The 19,367-nt window shown below is 40.6% G+C and overlaps 1 protein-coding gene across 15 annotated transcripts in view; it reads right to left on the reverse strand.

The window, feature by feature from the left end:
• The window catches only part of SYNE1 (spectrin repeat containing nuclear envelope protein 1), a 278,820-nt gene that overhangs the window by 199,957 nt on the left and 59,496 nt on the right, over positions 1 to 19,367 (reverse strand). For all 15 annotated transcript variants that reach the window (XM_081854278.1, XM_081854273.1, XM_081854275.1 and 12 more), the window contains 7 exons: positions 15,061 to 15,168; positions 13,490 to 13,627; positions 12,085 to 12,249; positions 6,890 to 7,002; positions 6,116 to 6,284; positions 2,715 to 2,811; positions 1,152 to 1,354 (listed from right to left, as the gene is read on the reverse strand). In XM_081854278.1, the coding sequence (XP_081710404.1) occupies positions 1,152 to 1,354; positions 2,715 to 2,811; positions 6,116 to 6,284; positions 6,890 to 7,002; positions 12,085 to 12,249; positions 13,490 to 13,627; positions 15,061 to 15,168 (993 nt within the window). The remainder of the gene's footprint in view (positions 1 to 1,151; positions 1,355 to 2,714; positions 2,812 to 6,115; positions 6,285 to 6,889; positions 7,003 to 12,084; positions 12,250 to 13,489; positions 13,628 to 15,060; positions 15,169 to 19,367) is intronic.

Genomic DNA, 19,367 nt, shown 5'->3' on the forward strand with positions numbered 1-19,367 from the left:
AACCTCACAACACTTATTAAAGCATCATTTGGCTTCCTCCTTACTTCCTTTTACAACTAGTCTGACAATGTCTGTTTTATGCATGTTGTAAAAAACAAAAAACTTTTGGTACCTATTCGTTATGGGGGCAGGTAGTCATCATTAAGACTACCCAAATAAAGATTTGAGACACTGAGGTGCAACCTTGCTTTATTTACAGTTCATGCTTCAACAAATACACTTGCCTTGATAAGAATAAATAGGTAACCTTCTTCCAAACTTTGAAGCTACAAATGTGAACAAGAGCAGCTGTGAGGTGACCCCAACCTCTTCAACTTCATACTGGGGGAAAAGGCTGAGGACTGTTTGGCAGCTCTGTGGCCAAAGCACTCAAAGAACCTCAGAGACTGTGTAGGACTAAACTGGCAAAAAAAGCCACCAAAATAATTACTGGCCCTGCCTTCTAAAGCGACGCATGGGGGCACCTATGCAGAAACTGTACATATCAGAGATTCCATGTGTGTAAGGAGATCCTGGACCAGGCTGATCTTTGAAGACACTATGCATGATAGCCTTCAGCAAACTATGATAAAAAATGATTTCTACTACCTATTTCTTTCCATATTCTGAGCCTTGGCTTCTTTCAAAGCTAATCCTCTGATCACTCTTGCCGGAGGACCTGAGCATATAGTGGCTTCACTACTGTTGGTGCTACATCTAGGTGTATGTGTCTCCTCTTTCCATCTCCTCTCTCTGGGAGACAATGCCAGACCTGTCTCTACCTCTAAATCCTCCTGCCCTGCAGGGGTGCCAACTTGAATAATTTTTTTGCGGGGAGGGGCAGGTAAGCAATTACATGACATGGCACATTTGAATGGCAATACTCATCAACTTTGGGGGGCACTGGCCCCCTCAAATATTTTATTGGGGGGGCAGAAGGGACCTTGGCCCCTAGGAGTTGTCTCCTGTGCTGTCCTGTAACATCTAGCCTGCCCCCTTTCCAATAGTTGACCAAATCTATTGTAGCTAATTATTTGTTTTGTTAGCAAATGATGCTGGTCCACATGTGTCCAGTGCTGCTGTGCTTAACGTTCTTTGGATCAGGGTCCCTGTTAAACAATGGCAAAGAGCACACACAGCCACTATAGCATTTATCAAAGAATGTTCCTTACCTTTTTGGCATGTTCAGATTGATTCAGCATTTTTTCGGCATCTTCTAGCCAGGCTTGCAGACTGGCCACGGTGCTGCTATATCGGTCCCAATTAGCAATGACTTCTTCTAACATGCTTCTCACACTTCTCACCTCTACTGACAAGTGCCTCCACTGTGTTGTTGTCTCATTCATGAATCTCATGACACTCTCTATCTCTTCAGCTGAAATACAGTACTGGAGTTTAACATAAATCTTGACCCAACTGAAATGAGTATTCCCAGAGCTGCAACTTTTAATCCATTAATTGGTTAGATTAACCAATTCTAAAACTTTTGATTGGCCCCAAACTGTGCCCTGGTTAACTGGGCAGTAGTGTTTTGCTCTTGTTTTCAATATTTAACCTGGTACGGATGAAAATGGCATATGGTGAGCAGCATCTATAAAGAAGTATCCCTCCTTCTCCCTAATGCAGGGGGGAATAGAATGTTGCTTCAAATATTATGTCTGCTACAACCAGTGCTTTTTTTTTCTAGAAAAAGAGGTGCTGGAACTCACCATGAACACCTCCCTTGTTCTCTTATAATGGTGTTGGAACTAAGTTCCAGTGAGTCCCAGCTGAAAAAAACCCCTGGCTACAACACACATGCACTCACAATCTCAACACAGTGTGCTTTTTCACTTCAGAGCTATTGCCTTAGGTAATATGTAAATTTAATTAATATTGCCACCCCAATAGCTTAAAAATATGAGCTGGCATGGTTAATTCACCCCACCCCCATGACGCTAAAGGGAGGGATTTTTTTAAAAAATGGAAAATGGAGGGGGGGAGGCAGGAGAGAATAATCCACCTCTCCACCCATCTCCATAGGGAATTCTCTTGTTTGTATTTATAGAACATTCCCTAGTGCTCGGTAATTGCTACAATAACTGTACAAGGTCAGTAGTATTATTACCCCCAGCCTTACTGCAGGTGTGTGACTGGTCTATATGGTTCTTATTCATCCTAAAGCCTAGTTCTTATACCACTGGAAATACATGACCAAGAAAAGGGAAATGGTCTTTGCTATATCAATGCAATCTTGAGGCTAAGAATTCAAGCACTTTGTACAAACAATAAAATATGTAAGGAATATCACAGTGTATTTGTTCATTTCTTATACAATGCTGGCCTATGGATTCATAGAAATCTGTTTATCAAACAAGGAAGCAGAAAGCCACATCAATTTCTCTGTACTAAGGGTAGAACATGTGGATGATACAGGTGCCTGAAATCAACAATGATACACTCATTAAATTACTAGCTGTTACCTATAATGCTGTCAAGGGACTCCTATGTTTTGCTTAGGGATTGCTTGCTTCCATATGCTTCAGTGCAAAACTAGAGAATGCCTACTGTGTTATTGCCAAGAATATTGCTTTGAATTTTCTTCATCTAGTTGATCTTCTAGTTGTTAATTTGTACACTGAACTCTAATTTTGTCATGTTCCAAATTGCTTAGCAACAGTTCAGCTTGATCATACAGCAAAAATGGAATCCAGAAGCACTTTAATCTAATGCCAAACAAATATATTGTTACTTACATGAGCCATTAGCTCTGGCATACATCTCAGCTGCCTTTTTCAAGATTTGGTAAGTAACTTCATACTGCTCAAAAAATTTGTTATTTTCTATAACAGACTGAAAAGAAAAAGAGAGATAGAGATAGAGAGAGAGATAGAGAGAGAGAGAGAGAGAGAGAGAGAGAATGCAAATGATATTGATACAATTTATGGGGAAATAAACATTACCTACATTTTCATGTATGTTAAGAATTTTGTCTGATTTCATCTTTCTCTATTGGCTTATAAAATGAAATATGGAAATGCTTCTGAACATTAATAAACTTTACACTATCATCAAAAAGTGCATTACTTTGTAAAATATTAAAAGAGGATTTCAATAATCATTGAGCACAAATTATTAGTTATTGAAAGGTGTCACAATTAGGGATTGGGATGTCATTCAGATTAAATGAATGACTGTCTTATAATGCATCAGAGCACTGGTCCATCTAATTCAGAGTTTAATTTTTTAATTAAATTTCTATTTTACATTTTAGAATATTCACTTAAACAATCTTAAAATATCAATGACTTCCCTTCCTCTCTTTTCATTTTGCGCAACATAAATCCCTTCATATTTTATATAAACTAATTCAATACTGTCTATAGTAATGTGCAGAGCAGATCTGGGGATGGGACGAGAGTAGGAGAGGGAGGCTAACCACTTGCGCTGGTGCTAATCGTTGCATTGGCACAAAAATGTTTGTTGAATACTGCCCATATCTATTCAAATGTCCTATTGAATTTGATGGATCTTACTTCAAAGTTAAGTGGGATTTGGCTTGCACAGAAATGAATGGAGAAAAGAGAATACTGGGGAGATGAGTGGCCTGTCTGCAACTACAAAATGCAACTTGACTTTACTAGTAAGCTCTTCTAGTGTCATCCTATTAACTTCACGTATTAGCAACTGTAAATGAAATGTTGCACTGAAGAACAGACTAGGGACTCAGCTACGCAGCTGCAAATAAAACGTTTTAAATGTGTTGTAAAGTGTAACATACAAATGTGACACTAGATGCAAAGTTCAACGTGTTTTTCAAAACATCTTAAAATAAAGCATTTTCACAGCGTTTTTTATATGTGTATAGATTCCACATAGGTCATTCTCCTCCCACGTCAACAATCAGTAGATAATTAAAACAAGTGTGACCCTTCAGCAAGATGTTGCAGTACTTGTAACTGCTCCAATCTAGCACCTTGCACCCCAACCTGGCTGACTGCTCCACCCAACAGTCTCGTGCTCCAACAGAAGGTCAGCATTCTGAAAGGGTTGTGGGGGGTATGGGTATATTGCGCCCAATCCGAGGTGTATTAAATTATTTTATTTCTTCATTAATTTCTATGGATGGCTCTCTGTCCCATTCATGGGGTCATTTAAAAATAGCTTCTTGTAAAACAGGAAGTGACCTTTTCTGACACTGAGATGGTTCTTCCTACTACATATACATTTCTCCACACTCCTGTTCCAATTCCTCCATTCTATTCCAACCTCTCACTCAACTGTCAGTTCCCCCCACCTCCTTCCAGTCTTTTAATGTACTGTGCCATCATGTTATTATTGGACTATTTTAGGGTGCCCCCCTTAAGTTTCCATCCCCAGAAGTTTTTTTCTTTAAAATTGTGCATATCTCGAGGATATTCCCTAATCTACCCAGAGTTTTCTCTTGTATGTGGGATGGTACAGGACACTCTATTCAGTATTGTCAGGTAATAATGGAGAGTTCTGTCACAACAGACATATTTGCAGTCAGTATAGCATGTATAGATTCCATCACTATCCATTTTTTTTAAGCATAGACATGTTTCAGTTTGGCAAATGGATTACTGACATTAGCAACCTCATCAGATTCTGGAATATATAAAATAACAAAATACACTTATTCATTTTATGTAAAAAAATTATGCAAGCTTAATAAATAGGTTTAAAAAGAGAGCTATTATCTCACTTCTTTGGTTTTCCATTTCACTTCAACATGCATATCTACTATCCAAATGATTATTGGCTAACTAGGACTATTGTCTTAATTAAAATCAGAAAAGTTCACTGAGGCCATGAGAATAGTTGGTATGAGTTGAAGATTAGTTAAGTCCCACTGCTATGACTGAGGGCACTCTCCATTTTGCTTTGAATTAAGATTGTAGCAGAAGCTGCTTTTAACACATATATGTAAGTTTGAGGCATAGAAGGCTTTCCCACGTCTTTTAAAAATGGAAGCTATGAAGATCAGATTCTTTAAAGGAACCAAACAACAAAATTTCTACCACTGCTATCTCAGCCATAGAGACTTGTTGGTCTTGCAATCTTTAGGAAGACTTGGGATGCAGTGATCAATACACCACCCTAGTCTACCACCATGGTTGTCAACTGGGACTTGGGGCTGCTCTATTAGTTATACTTAGTTCCCATTGAAACCAGTGGAACTCAAGTCATAAATAGATCATTCCAATGAATTCAATGGAACCTAAGTAACTTAGTCCAGATCCAACACTATGTGTGGAACAGCTTTATCTATATCAATATATTATATTGATTATATTATATTGAATATATTATATTGATATATTCTGTGCATCAAAAATACAAACCTGCCTCATACTGGCCAGAACATTGGTCCATCTAGCTCAGTATTACCTACTGACTGGCTTTCCAGGATTTCAGCCAGCAGCCTTTACCAAGTTCACCTGGCAAAGACAGGGTTTGAACCTGGCAGATTCTGCAGGCAAAATGCAAATTCTGTAACTGAGTCAGTTGCAGTGTAACACAAAACTGAAGGTTCTTAAGTAAAATGCTAAGAAAGCTGAACATGAATGCTTTGTGACTGCTTAGGAGGGAACAGTTCATTTTCAGAGGATTGACAGTTGCCTAGTAAAAAGAGCATATATTAAGAACATGGGCGATGTGGCACAGTGTGTGCCTTGACTCATCACAATGTGGGAGGATTCACCTCCACTCATTCTGTAATTCCTTTCTGTGGAAAATATGTTAGCCTAGAAGAAGAAGGAAGCTTTTTCTTTCCAAAAAGGAAGAAAGATTGCCATCATACAGACCATGCAGCTGTGGGTGTTATCCAGCTGGTGTTATCCATCAGCAGGAAAGGGAGTGAGGCAATTTTATTTGCCCTGAACGCTCCCCAAAAATCTGTTCTGGAGAATTGGGTAGGCCCCCAGAGCAGCTTTCAGGGGCATGAGGATTGCATGGGAAAAGAGGAATTGCCAAAGGTTGCTTCTCTGCTCATTCCGCTGAAGGATGTGCTCCGCCAATGTAGGGGCACCATTTTGATACCATTCTGTAAGATCTATTTATTTTTGCATTCTTGGTTTATATATTTCATTTGCGTTTCAAAGTTGCATTCAAAAATGAATCAAGATAAGCTTACAATATAGTTTTGAAGAAGAAGTTCAACAGATTCCCTTCTTCCATATTTGATAATCCATGATTTTAATTTTGATTCTGCAAGGACCAAGAGTGATAGCAGACGGTATTTCAGTTCCAAGAATTCCATTTTCAGCAGATGGAGCTCAGATGTAGAGGCAACAAATTCAAACCTAGACATGAATCACACTATAGTTAACAGTCAATTTGCAGAAAATTATGTTTTCAGGCTGCAAATGCAAAGCCTAAAGGCACATTTAATTTTACATTGTCATTATTTTGTATATTGCTAATTAGTAGCAAACTAATGACTATGTTTATTAAGTGAAGAAAATGTGACTTACTGCTCTGCACTAAACATGCTTACATCAAAGTACATTTCATTTAATTCAACAGAGCTTGCTTTTTAGTAAATATATTTAAGACTGAAGTCTAAATGCTTTTCATTGTCAAGTGATCCTTTTCCTACTTCTCCCATAAATATGTTCAAGGTGTTGTTACATAACATATTTCCTAACGTTCACTGACAACAAACAACCACTATATATATATAGAGAGAGAGAGAGATAGATATCAAAAGCCACAGCTTATTTAATTTTAAGCTTTTATCAGTAATAGCCAGAAAAGGCTTTGCAAGATGTTTACAACAACAACTTGTTGTTTCCATAGACAGTAAAAGCCCACTGGAAACCTAAGAGGCACCGACTTTAACTGAAAATATTGTAAATCAAACAGATCATTTTATCATTGCAGCATTTAAGAATGAAATATGACTTACCTCTCTGCCATATCATCTAGCTGTTCTGGTGGAACAGGGACTCCATTGACAAATCGAGCTCTGTGGATCTCCTGGAATGTCTTTTTGTAACCATCTACATTTTTAAGCACATCCTAAATTGGGTATTTTTTAAAGGGAAAGAGAAGGCGAAAAAAGGTTCACCGTAGGCAATTTTAATAAGTACAGTTTTTGAAATCTGCACTGATGACTCAGTGTATGAGAGCATTTGATCACGCTGCTACATTTATATGCGAGGTAAAGCATTTACAGCAGCAAAAGCTTCTACGGAAGGAAAGTGCCTTGTGAGATACTGAGCCAAAGCTGTGCCTAATAATTCTGGCACATTTGAAAACAGGCAATAGAGGCACTGCCTAAAGCACTTACAGCTTGAAGGGAACATGTTGCATAAGGTATCTATCTACCAATCTATCATTTGTTGAGATAAAAATCAACAGTTGGCAGCTGTTAACATTTCATGTCTATAATTTTCCACCTCTATCCCAACACTGCACATTTACTGCACTGCTCAAAGCACCTGAACAAATTCTTTCCCCTCTTAAAACCTACAGATTTAGATCCATCAAGTATGTTATGTATTCAATGCACAGTGAACTTTGGCACATGAAATAAGACTGATCAATAAGTATTGTCTGTGTTAGAAGCATGGGAAGCTGCTAACCCATGCTGATAAATACAAATCAGTATAAGCCTAATAATAACTCTTCTCTGTAGTATCTAAGCAACAGTACTTCAAAGGTTTAAGGGAGATTACATATTTAAATGAATTACTAGTAATCATCACTTAAGAAATATCCAGAATGAAAAAATGCTACATGTATCTGTCCTTGGGCTGCCTGAGTGTGGAGGATTTAGTGATGCATAGCCCTTATGTAAACTGACTAGCATAAGGTTGATATAGGTAAATAAGTAAGCCAACTTCAATTTTTTCACTTGTCATTCTTGTGACAAAATTACTTCAAAATACTGCTTTTCACAGCCCTTAACTTGAAAGACAACAAAGCATCCAAGTAGATTTACAACAGTAAGGAATAAGAATGGGCTGATGCCCACAACCACCTGACAGGTGCTGCTGCTACTGCCAACAGCTCTGCCACATCTGCCTATTGTGGCACAATGGCTACTGAACTGATGTTTCATAGATGCTTTTTAGTTTACATACTCACTGTGTATACACATCTAACACAGCTACAGTGGTACCTCGGGTTAAGAATTTAATTTGTTCTGGAGGTCCGTTCTTAACCTGAAACTGTTCTTAACCTGAGATACCACTTTAGATAATGGGCCTCCCACTGCGGCCACGCCACCGCCGCACGATTTCTGTTCTCATCCTGAAGCAAAGTTCTTAACCCGAGGTACTATTTCTGGGTTAGTGGAGTCTGTAACCTGAAGCATCTGTAACCTGAGGTACCACTGTACTTGTACAACTGTACAATGCGCTGGGCTGTGTACAGTGTACTCACGATTAGCTCTCTCACACCCATGCCAACAAATACACAACAAAGTACTAATAAAGACAGGAACAAGAAACAGAACACAGCTGCAAATTAAATGCAAACCTAATCCAAAAAACTAGAGCCTAAATCAGTATAAGGGCAGTAGTACTGCCCAAGTAACTAGTAAAACTTTTTTAAAAAGGTAAGGGACTCCTGACAGTTAAGCCCAGTCACGAACGACTCTGGGGTTGCGGCACTCATCTCACTTTACTGGCCAAGGGAGCGGATGTTTGTCCGCAAACAGTTTTTCCGGGTCATGTGGCCAGCATGACTATGTGGCTTCTGGCGAAACCAGAGCAGCACACAGACACGCCGTTTACCTTCCTGCTGGAGTGGTACCTATTTATCTCCTTGCACTTTGACGTACTTTCGAACTGCTAGGTTGGCAGGAGCTGGGACCGAGCAACAGGAGCTTCCAATCGGCAAGCCCTAGGCTCAGTGGTTTAGACCACAGCGCCACCCACATGCCTTAGTAAGACTTAGATGCAGACAAAACACAAATTAATTTTATATTATCTTATCCTATTGTCTTATTTTATTTTATTGAATAAGTACGGGCCTGGAATTGAGATACCAGGATGGATTTCAATGTCACACTATGGTGAATGTCCCATCAGCACAAGCAGTGCAGCTTGTCAGGTAGAATGATCCCCCCTCTCCTCCCCCTGTTCTGGGGCTTCTCCAACTCCCTGTGGGCCAATTTCAGGGATGTCAGTGACATAGTGGAAGAGATGGGTGAAAGGAGCTTGCTGACGGTACTCATTAGGTGAATCCAACCCTGAGCATCTGTTGCGCGCTAGGCAAACTGACATGAGGTGACGATGAAACTGAACATTGGCTTGTGGAACATAAAAACAATTGCAGCAGAACAAAAAATGCCAGATGAATGTGCAAATGAATATTGAAAAGGACTGAGGCATGTTCGTACATCCCTAGGTAGAGAGCAATTCTTGAAACATGCAACATTTGAAGACAACAAAAACAACAAAATGTAATGCATCACAAGTGCCTGAATGACATTTTCAAGGAGCTACAGCTGTTGATAAAGAAGCATTCTAAACACTATAAAGTTGCAGAGATAATAATTTTGGGAAGTATTTATAATTGTAAAACATTTATTTAAAAACATGATCCATCAACTGAAAGTTATGAAATTTAAATGAAACACTTTGAGGAGGTGGATAGCTCAGTTGGTTAGTGCTGACAATGCCAAGGTTGCAGGTTTGATCCCCCTAAGGGACAGCTGCATATTCCTGCATTGCAGGGGGTTGGACTAGATGATCCTCAGGGTCCCTTCCAACTCAACAGTTCTATGAGGTAAAGCTTGCAATCAGGAGCATTAAAAATAATTTGAGAATTATACATTCCCTTCTGGCTTGCCCTAAACTGCATGTGGGCAGCATACATGCAAAGTACCAGTCATTATTTGCAACTGGAGGGCTCTGGATATTTCCTATATAGGCCCAAGTCATTCCTCTCCTTCCCAGATGCTCCTATCTACAAGCTGCTCATGGTCACAGCCAGGCAGGCATCATTAAGCCCTATGCTGATAGCCTCCTAACACATGCAATGATGTACATTTAAATAAATTTAAGGCAGGAATCCGCCAAGTCCCACTGAACTCAACTGGGCATTCTTCTGAGTAGACATGTATAGGATTTCATAGTTAGTCACATTAGTACAGTTAAAGTAGTCTATTAAAAGCATTGGGCAGACATCCTCCAATCTCTAATTTGGAATGGGACCTATTAAGCTAGATTGATTTAGAGGGCATCCACCAGATGCCCCAAATTAATCTGATTTTAAGAAGGACACATTTAATCCCATGTCTAAATTCCCCATTTCAGATCTTCCCATCGCAATTCAGCATGAGAAAACCAATTAACTAAATATTGCCTTATGTCATAACAAAGAAGAAATTTTTCTTACAACTTTGCAAAGAGATGCTGCACATTTTAATAACAAAATGAATAAGAAAATAAATCATTAAGATCAAACAATTAGAAGACCTTTGTAGAAAGCCCGCTTAAAATTGCATAGGAGTAAATAATGGCATTTATTTAATATCAATAATATTGTTTCAATACCAAAGAGAAAATGGGGTGCGCTTTTTTAAATTAAAACATATTTCATCGGGTTGAATGGAACCAGCCTTCACCTCCCACAAATGGAAGGGATTCTTCTGTCAACAGATCCAGCAAAGGAATCTAGTGGCAGAACAGGGGAGGAAGCATTTTTCACTGAATATTCCCTGCCCCTGGAGCCTGCCATAGCCCCGCAAAATATGCAGTTTGCTTCTGAGACTCTGCAGGCCTCCCTTTCTGTTTTGACTGGTGCCCCATTCTGCACTTTGGCTTTTTCATCAAGGTCAGGAAAGATCTCTGCTCTGGCAGAAGCCATATTCCAGCCGCTGCCCTTTCTTCTTAAATGCTCTTGACCATTCTGGGGTGAAATGACAGTGGTTAAAGCTCCACTGTCAAGCCCCTCCCCTCTACCAAAAAGGCAGAATGAAGTTAAGAAACTACCACTTGGTTGGCAGGTGGTTTCCAAAACCTTTGGAAACTTATTCCTCCTTGAAATTGCCCCCTTTTTTTGCCCACTTATGTTTGTGTTCCTTAGTTTTGTGCTTAAGCACTTAAGATATACATTTATTAATAGGGATATAAACAAAGCAAGCGACTGGATGAAGTTAGAGGGAACTGAGAAAGCTGGCCAAGTGTTCATTTAACCTAGGCTCATAGCTGTCAACTTACAGATTTGAAAATAAGGGACCAGCAGCCAAAATAAGGGACCTGCAGCCTCACCTGTTCCAGGCACTCCAGTCTTTCTGTCCTCCTGCAGTCTGGTCAAACTCATGCTGGTAGCCTCGAGAACACTGTCCAACCAACTTTGTAACCAGAGGTTCAACTGAATAGAATCTGAATCACATGCACCACAAGGCCTATGCAGCCTCAACTTAAGATGGCTCCTCGGCCTGGCTTTGCACTGCAAAGTTTGCAGCAGCACGTGCAACAAAATGGCGTCCAACATTCAAAAAACCCCTCAGCTTGCATTAACTAGCCACACACAAGGCATGCAAGCTCCACTCCCCAGTCGTTCTTAGACTTCTTATTGGGTGAGCAACACAGCCAAGCAACACAGTTGGAGCCTCCCTCCTCCCTTGCCAGCAGGGAGGGAGGGAGAGGAGCTGCTTCCTTTGAAATTTAAGGGACATCATTTAAGGGACATCATTTAAGGGACATCATTTAAGGGACATCCATCAACAAGGGACAGCAGCGGGACATGGCGCTGGAATAAGGGACTGTCCCTTCAAATAAGGGACACTTGACAGCTATGCCTAGGCTGCTAACATATCGCTCATGAAAGCAATGTTTCATTCAGGATTCTCTTTTTATTTCAAAGAATGTAGCAAAACTAGCATAACATATTTGGGTCTCCATTCAGAAAACATGATAGCAAAAGCTGAAAACAGTAAAGGAAATGCACACCCGTCTTTTTTAAAAGAAGGATCTTTTTTCTCTTATCGTGAAGAATACCAATCTATTTCAGCCTCCTTCTTTTTACTTAGTTTTTGACAAAAGAACCTAACGCTGCTCATGTTATCAAAATATCATCCTACACTGTGTTTTAGCAAAATGTGATAGCTTTAATATAACCGTTATGAAAAATCACACTACAAACCTTTTGCTGTCCAAGCTTTCTGTTTATGATGTTTGCTGTTTCCTCATGAGCTTGTTGACTGATGATTTCCTCCGTAAGAGAAGCCTCTGCACGGTGAAGCCAGGCTCCAATAGTACCCAGAGGAGCAGGGAGAGATTTATCAAGGTGCAGGTGCCATTCAAATATCTGGAAAATACAAACATTAAGACTATTAGTAGCATCAGTGTGTATAGTCTGGGGGTATTATTTAGGGATGTGGGGGGGATGTAACGTATTTGATTCAAAAACCCCAGATACACATGAAAATATTGATAAATAATGATGTTGTGAACACAATGCTAACCATATGGTTTGGCTCCTCCACAACAAGCAGAGGTGTAAGTATATAAAAAAAATTCTTTATGGATAAGCTGACAGTTGCATTAAACTGAGATTTCAGACAAGTGGCTAGTGTTGCCATACAATAACAAAAATTTCAGGAAAAATATATATAAAGCAATCTAGTAAGAAACTTGAAGTACCTATACCATGATACACACCACTCTGCTCCTATCAGCATTTCCAGTTCCTGATATGTACCATCTTTCCTTCTGCACGAAAACTTCTATACCTGTTATGTACTAAACTTGGATCCTAGAATAATAGGCTGGTAGGCTCCTAGAATGCAACAGTCTGATTGGCCTGCAGGAGCAGCCCAATCAGGCCCCAGGAGGAAGTCAATCAGCCTACTAGGAAGGTAGGATCCTAGAATGCAACACTATGGAATATGGCCAGTGACTGTGCCTTTTTGTGTATGGGCTGTATAACTAGAAGAAGCAGTGAGCAATGGACATGAACATTGCTATGTCTTCTAAACAGTATAGTTGCATAGCTCCCTAGTAGCTACCTGTGGGGAACACAGAGTAGATTTTAGGGCCACAGAAGGGAGGAAAATACTGGGGAGGGGGTGTAAGTAAGAGAGAGAGAGAGAGAGAGAATGAATATCTCTTATTCAGGTGAGATTTTCACTAAATGGTGGTGCTGTCCAGTAAGGGGTAGGAATTCCCACCTGCCCCACTTACCTGGTTGATTGCCACTCAACCTAGGATGGGGAACATCAGACCAAGGAAGACTATGCATGAGAGAGAATTTTGGCTCATGCTGGAAGCTTGGGACACAGAGACTTGTCTTGCTCTGTGCTAAACCCAGTGCTATGGCTTGGGAACCTTATTGGGAGGCAAGACTTGTGGAGTGTTGATGCTGTGAGCCTCTTCATTCTATGCTCAGATTGTATAGGTGTGCAAATAAAACTATATATCCTAAAGAGACCACAGCCTCCATTTACCTTCATTCTAAGAAAGCAAACCCAGTGTAAGTGGTGGTACCCCTCGAGTATCTCACTGCTCAGAGACTGGGATGTGTGCAACAATATTTTTTGAAACCTTACCCGGGAAGTAACTCTGTCCCATGCTTGCTTCACCAGAGCTTGATCAAGAGACAGTTTGCCGTCTTTCCTTAGAGACTGTATTGCAGATTCAATCTGTTTCCTCTTTATTTCATACTGTACTCTGAAATGTTTAAAGGACTGCAAGGGAAACAAGAGAGCAAGGATAAAAGAAACATTGGCAAAAGAGCAAAATAAGTTCCTCCCAAGCCAAAATAGAAAAGCAGACATAAGACATGGCAAGGACCCAATATTCTTCTGACCCATATAGGATGGGAAGCAGAACACGCAATAAATTAATGAGATGAGGGATAGCCTCTTAATCTCAGGGTCACGGGCTTGAGCCCCACGTTGGGTGAAAGATCCCTGCAAGTAGGGGGTGGACTAGATGACCCTCATGGTCCCTTCCAAATCTACAAATCTGTGATCTGTAATTCTGGACAAACCATGCATTTGTAACAGCATCTGCTGCTAATCAAATCGTCTCTGTTATTCCTACTGCCTCTGGAAAGCTATTTGAGTTATCTGGAGGAAGCAGGGGTACGTGGACAGCACCACCACCACCCAGCACCCTTGTGCATCTGTTATGATACCAGCATTCTGGGGCCCCATTGATCACTTTTCCCAGTCTGAAAGCTCTAAGCAGAAGCTAGCTTCTGGGTTAAATTTAAAGTGCTGGTTTGGACCTATTGTGCTAGACAAAAGCATTTACTTTCAGCCAGGCTTTAACTTGGAAAGTTTTAGATACTGTGCCCTCCTTTAGTGGGTGGGATGTATTATGCTGCCTTTTATGTATATGAACATTTTTAGCTTTTGTTCTGCTTTAGTTTTAAATCAGTTTTGTAATCAGATAGTAATAATAATAATGATGATGATGATAGGACTTTGGCTCACTGTTACTGCCTCCAAGCACCAAGCCCAGCAGCGTCTATAAACAGAAGAAGAGATCCACTACAGGGCTCTCTGCCAAGGAGCACCTCAAACCTGAAACCAGTCCTGCAGAGACAGTGTTGAGAGCTCATTCTACATTGAGGGTGCTATAGTACATTTGGAGGCCTCCAGTTCTTCACAGTTCCTTGATTATATATTTGAAGTGTGCTTTTGCACTATGCTGGCTAAATCTGAAACTAATCTTGGAGTTTTGGTCACATATGTGGTGGGATTAGATCACATGTAAACTTGAGTATGTGTGTTCTTGGTATGAGCTTTCGTGTGCATGCACACTTCTTCAGATACCCGTGTATGCACACGAAAGCTCATACCAAGAACTGACTTAGTTGGTCTTTAAGGTGCTACTGGAAGGAATTTGTTTTGTTTTGACTATGGCAGACCAACACGGCTACCTATCTGTAACTTGAGTATGTGTGTCTGTCCACCTGCCATATGAAAGGCTTTCTTCATTTTTAACTAAGTCTGAAATGCCCTCTTCTCCCCCCAACAAACTCAGATCAAGGGAGCATTGTGAAAGTTTGGCTAGCGTAAGCTAACCACACGCATAACACTTGCTTCAAGGAATCACTATTTTTTAAAATCAAATGTTTAATTTTGCAACAAAAAACTCTCCCCATTCTTACCTGGTACTTCTCCTGCAAGCTTGCTTCCACCATTTGTGCTCTTGTCAAGTCTCTTTCAAATTGTTCTACCCATATTTTCAGGTCTCTTAGCATTAGTCTGTCCTCTCTCTGTGACAGGTAAAAATAAATAGGCCAAATGAAAACCACATCTTGTTTAAGATGTAAGACTGTGTGTGCTATAAATTGTGTTATCATGCAAAACCAGTTTCACATTTTCCAAGTATGTATACAGCTTTTGCTCTAATTTTATGTTGTGAACTGCCCTGAGATCTACAGATATGGGGTGGCATACAAATAATTTATTTGTTTCCTCATAGCATATGTGTCCAGGACAGCTGTCTACCAGCTCCATCTGGTATGCAGGCTGAAACCCTACCTATCCACAGAATGTCTCGCCAGAGTGGTGCAGTAGTCTCCCGCTTGGACTACTGCAATGCGCTCTACATGGGGCTACCTTTGAAGGTGGATCCAGAAACTGCAATTAATCCAGAATGCAGCAGTTAGACGGGTGACTGGGAGTGGCTGCCGAGACCATAGAACACTTGTCCTGAAAGACCTACATTGGCTCCCAGTACATTTCCAAGCACTATTCAAAGTGTTGGTGCTGACCTTTAAAGCCCTAAATGGCCTTGGCCCAGTATACCTGAAGAGCATCTCCACACCCATTGTTCAGCCTGGACACTGAGGTCCAGCACCAAGGGCCATCTGGCAGTTTCCTCACTGAGAGAAGTGAGGTTATAGGGAACCAGGGAGAGGGCCTTCTTGGTAGTGGCGCCCGTCCTGTGGAAGGCCCTCCCACCAGATGTCAAGGAAATAAACAACTATCCGACTTTTAGAAGACATATGAAGGCAACCCTGTTTAGGGAAGTTTTTAATGTTTGAACCTTGAGTTTTTAAAAATCCTGTTGGAAGCTGCCCAGAGTGGCTGGGGAGGCCAAGCCAGATGGGCAGGGTATTATTAATAATAATGATAATGGCGTATCTTCATGTTTGGGCATTCTCAAAAGTTATGTGATATTGTGTAAGTCATTTGCTTTCACCTTGATGCAGCACCATTGAGTCAGATTACAGGAGCCCTATTCTGGTATTCAGACCTCGTGAGACACTCACTGCACTGCATTGCACTGCACTCACTGTCCCCACCCAAGGAACAGAAAAAGCTGCCTTACACTGAGCCAGACTATTGGTACTTCTAGGTCAGTATTATCTGCACTGATTGGCAGTGATTTGCCAGGGTTACAGGCAGGGGCCATTCTAGATGTGACTGGTTTGAACCTGGAACCTTCTGCATGCAAAGCATATTCTCTACCACTGAACTACACTCTTTCCTCTTATGTCAGACTCACATACACACACACACAGAGTGGCAGGGACACTTAAGGATGTGACAGCAGGGGTGGGGATAGTGAACAGTGTTCTGCTCTTCCCCTCATTTGATTACTACCATGTGCAGTATGAACACTCAAATAGGGATATTGCAATGGGACTCTAGGGGACTGGATGGCCATGAAAGCAAACTTGAGACTGGGGATTGGGAACCCATTGCCCTTCAGATGATTTTGAACTCCAACTTCCATCAGCCCCAGACACATGACCAATTGATAGATGGAACTGATGTTCCTGTGAGAGATTGCAGTCAAACATAACTAGCAAGCACAGTGCTAGTTAGTGCATGAAGGGATTAAGACCGGAGTTGATTCCTATGCTCAGTTAGGTCATGCCCCCTCTCCTCTGGAGAGGAAGCGAAGCTTATTTCATCTTCCTTCCTTCCTTCCTTCCTTCCTTCCTTCCTTCCTTCCTTCCTTCCTTCCTTCCTATCTCTCTTGCTGTATCATGTAACCAACTAAGGAGGATGTCTGTAAGCTTGCTTCTGAGTTTACAGCACATGTTTGGAATTATATTCTATATTTTGCCTGTATTATCCTTGCTGCTGCATGGAACAGTGGAGGATTGAGACATTAAATCTGTAAGTAAAACATTTTTAACTTACGTAACTTTGTGTGGTCTGCTCATTGCAAGAGGGGCAGAAAGAGGTCAGCTGCTGTGTGCAACTGAATTGGGTAAAAAGGTTTAACAACCTAGATTCCTAACACCATACTGCTGTTTAACAAATTGAACTCAATCTAAGCAAATATTTGAATTTATATCTTCAACAGATTAAGGTGTTATTGAAACAGAACTGTATCATTAAAAAAAACCCATTTGCTATTTGGCACCTAGGGAAATGTTTAAACAGGAACAAATGCATTAATCTAAAAGAAGAGAAATGGATGCAACATAGACACATCTATGAAGTAGCACAGGTACTTGTGGTGCACAATGTGGCATTTGCTGGCCTATCTTTTTTCTGGGAATCAGGTTATTTGATGTCACCCATGGCTGCTTCCAACTTCAGCATGTTACATACCTTGTTACACAATAACAAGGTGGTATTCAAAAAAAGAAAAAAAAGGGGGGGAGCACAACTACAATACAGTCACAATTCAGAGTAAAATAGCAGCCACTAAGTTAACAGAAAGAAAGCAGCTAGTATTAAAAGAAGTCAGCTAGTATTAGACACCAAGAAAGGCCTCAGAAAATAAATGGGTTTTCAGCAAGTGTTGAAATTGTAGGACGAGCTGGTGATCAAAGTGATAGGGTAGGATTATTTATTAATCTATATATTGCTTCATGGCAGAATAGGTTTCTAAGTGGTTTACAAAAAAACAAAAACACATAAAGCCATTAAACTAGATCTATAGTTAAAATATACCATAAAACAGTACATACAGCAATTAAAAGATAGGACACTAAGGACAGGAAATCAGGGGGATACCTGTGTAAACAAGTATGTATTCAAAAGCCAGCAGACTGCCAATACAGATGGGGCCTCTTATAGTGCTATTAGTACCACCTGCCTCCATATTACTGCAAGTTGAAAATGGTCATGCCATGGCAAGCTTAATCAGGTTCCATTTGTTGTCATTTTACTTGTGTTGAGGCAGGCCTCAATCTATCCTACGTCTTTGTAACTGAAGTAATTGAAGCTAATGTGATCTGAAACCATCCATTGCCTTTTTCCTTTCCACTTTGAGCACTATGGGTAACTTTTTTGCACCCACTCACACTCACCCCATAACATTAAAGGAGAGCCAGCAGTGTAGCAGTTAGCATATTGGGCTTTGATAATGGAAAGTTGGATTCCTATCTCTACACCACTACAAAACTACTGGGTATCACTGGGGCAATCACCATTTCATCCTAACCTAACCTTTTGATTTTCAAAGAAAGTGGAAAATAGTTCTCATGGAATATGGGAACTCTTTGGAAGAAGAGCAGGATTAAAATGTTATAACTTTTTAACAGTTATTTCCTTACAAATATGTATATACAAATTTACCATATGCTTGAACATCAGGATGTAGAGCAACGTTGTTTTGGAAAATAAAGTCATTTCTCATGGTGATATCCAACTAGGAGACCTACTAAACTTAATGAACTTAGGTAAAGGTAAAGGGACCCCTGACCATTAGGTCCAGTTGTGACCGATTCTGGGGTTGCAGCGCTCATCTCGCTTTATTGGCCGAGGGAGCCGGTGTACAGCTTCCGGGTCATGTGGCCAGCATGACTAAGCCGCTTCTGGCGAACCAGAGCAGCACATGGAAACGCTGTTTACGTTCCTGCCGGAGCGGTACCTATTTATCTACTTGCACTTCGACGTGCTTTTGAACTGCTAAGTTACTACAGAAGTCAGTTCTGAGCATGACTAACGTTGGCCATCACCATGTAAAAATAAAAAAGCCAACTTAACAGGATTTGACTCTCAAAATGTTGTGTTTTAGCTTTGTATAAAGAAAAGTGAATAGCTTTCTGAAGATTTGCTGAATATTCTATAGAGCATCACTATTAAAATGCAAAGAATAAACTAGACGCAATGTTGCAAAAGTGCAAACACATCTCCAGACCAGACATCCTTTCCCCTCTTCATTTTTCTGATAAAAGCAGCTGCAGACGTTGTGGGTGGCATTTGGTTCAGAGAAGGGAGGTTTACCCCTTTCCCACTGTGCTGATCCCTTGTTGTGAATTGTCCTTTCAAAGCAAGTTTTCCGCTCCTGCCTAACAGCAACTCTGTCAAGGGCAACAACACAGGGGGAAAGGCTCCAACCTCTGTCCCATGGCTGCTGTTTTTGGAGTGGTAGTGTGAAAGGTGCAAGAGGTAAGAACATAAGAACTCCTCTGCTGGATCAGGCCAAAGGCCCACCTACTACAACACTCTGTTGTCACAGTCAACAACCAGATGCCCATGAGAAGTCCTCTCACAGGAAGCA

This window comes from Podarcis erhardii (assembly GCF_964252035.2).
Source record: "Podarcis erhardii genome assembly, chromosome: 3".
In the NCBI taxonomy this organism is placed as follows: Eukaryota; Metazoa; Chordata; class Lepidosauria; order Squamata; family Lacertidae; genus Podarcis; species Podarcis erhardii.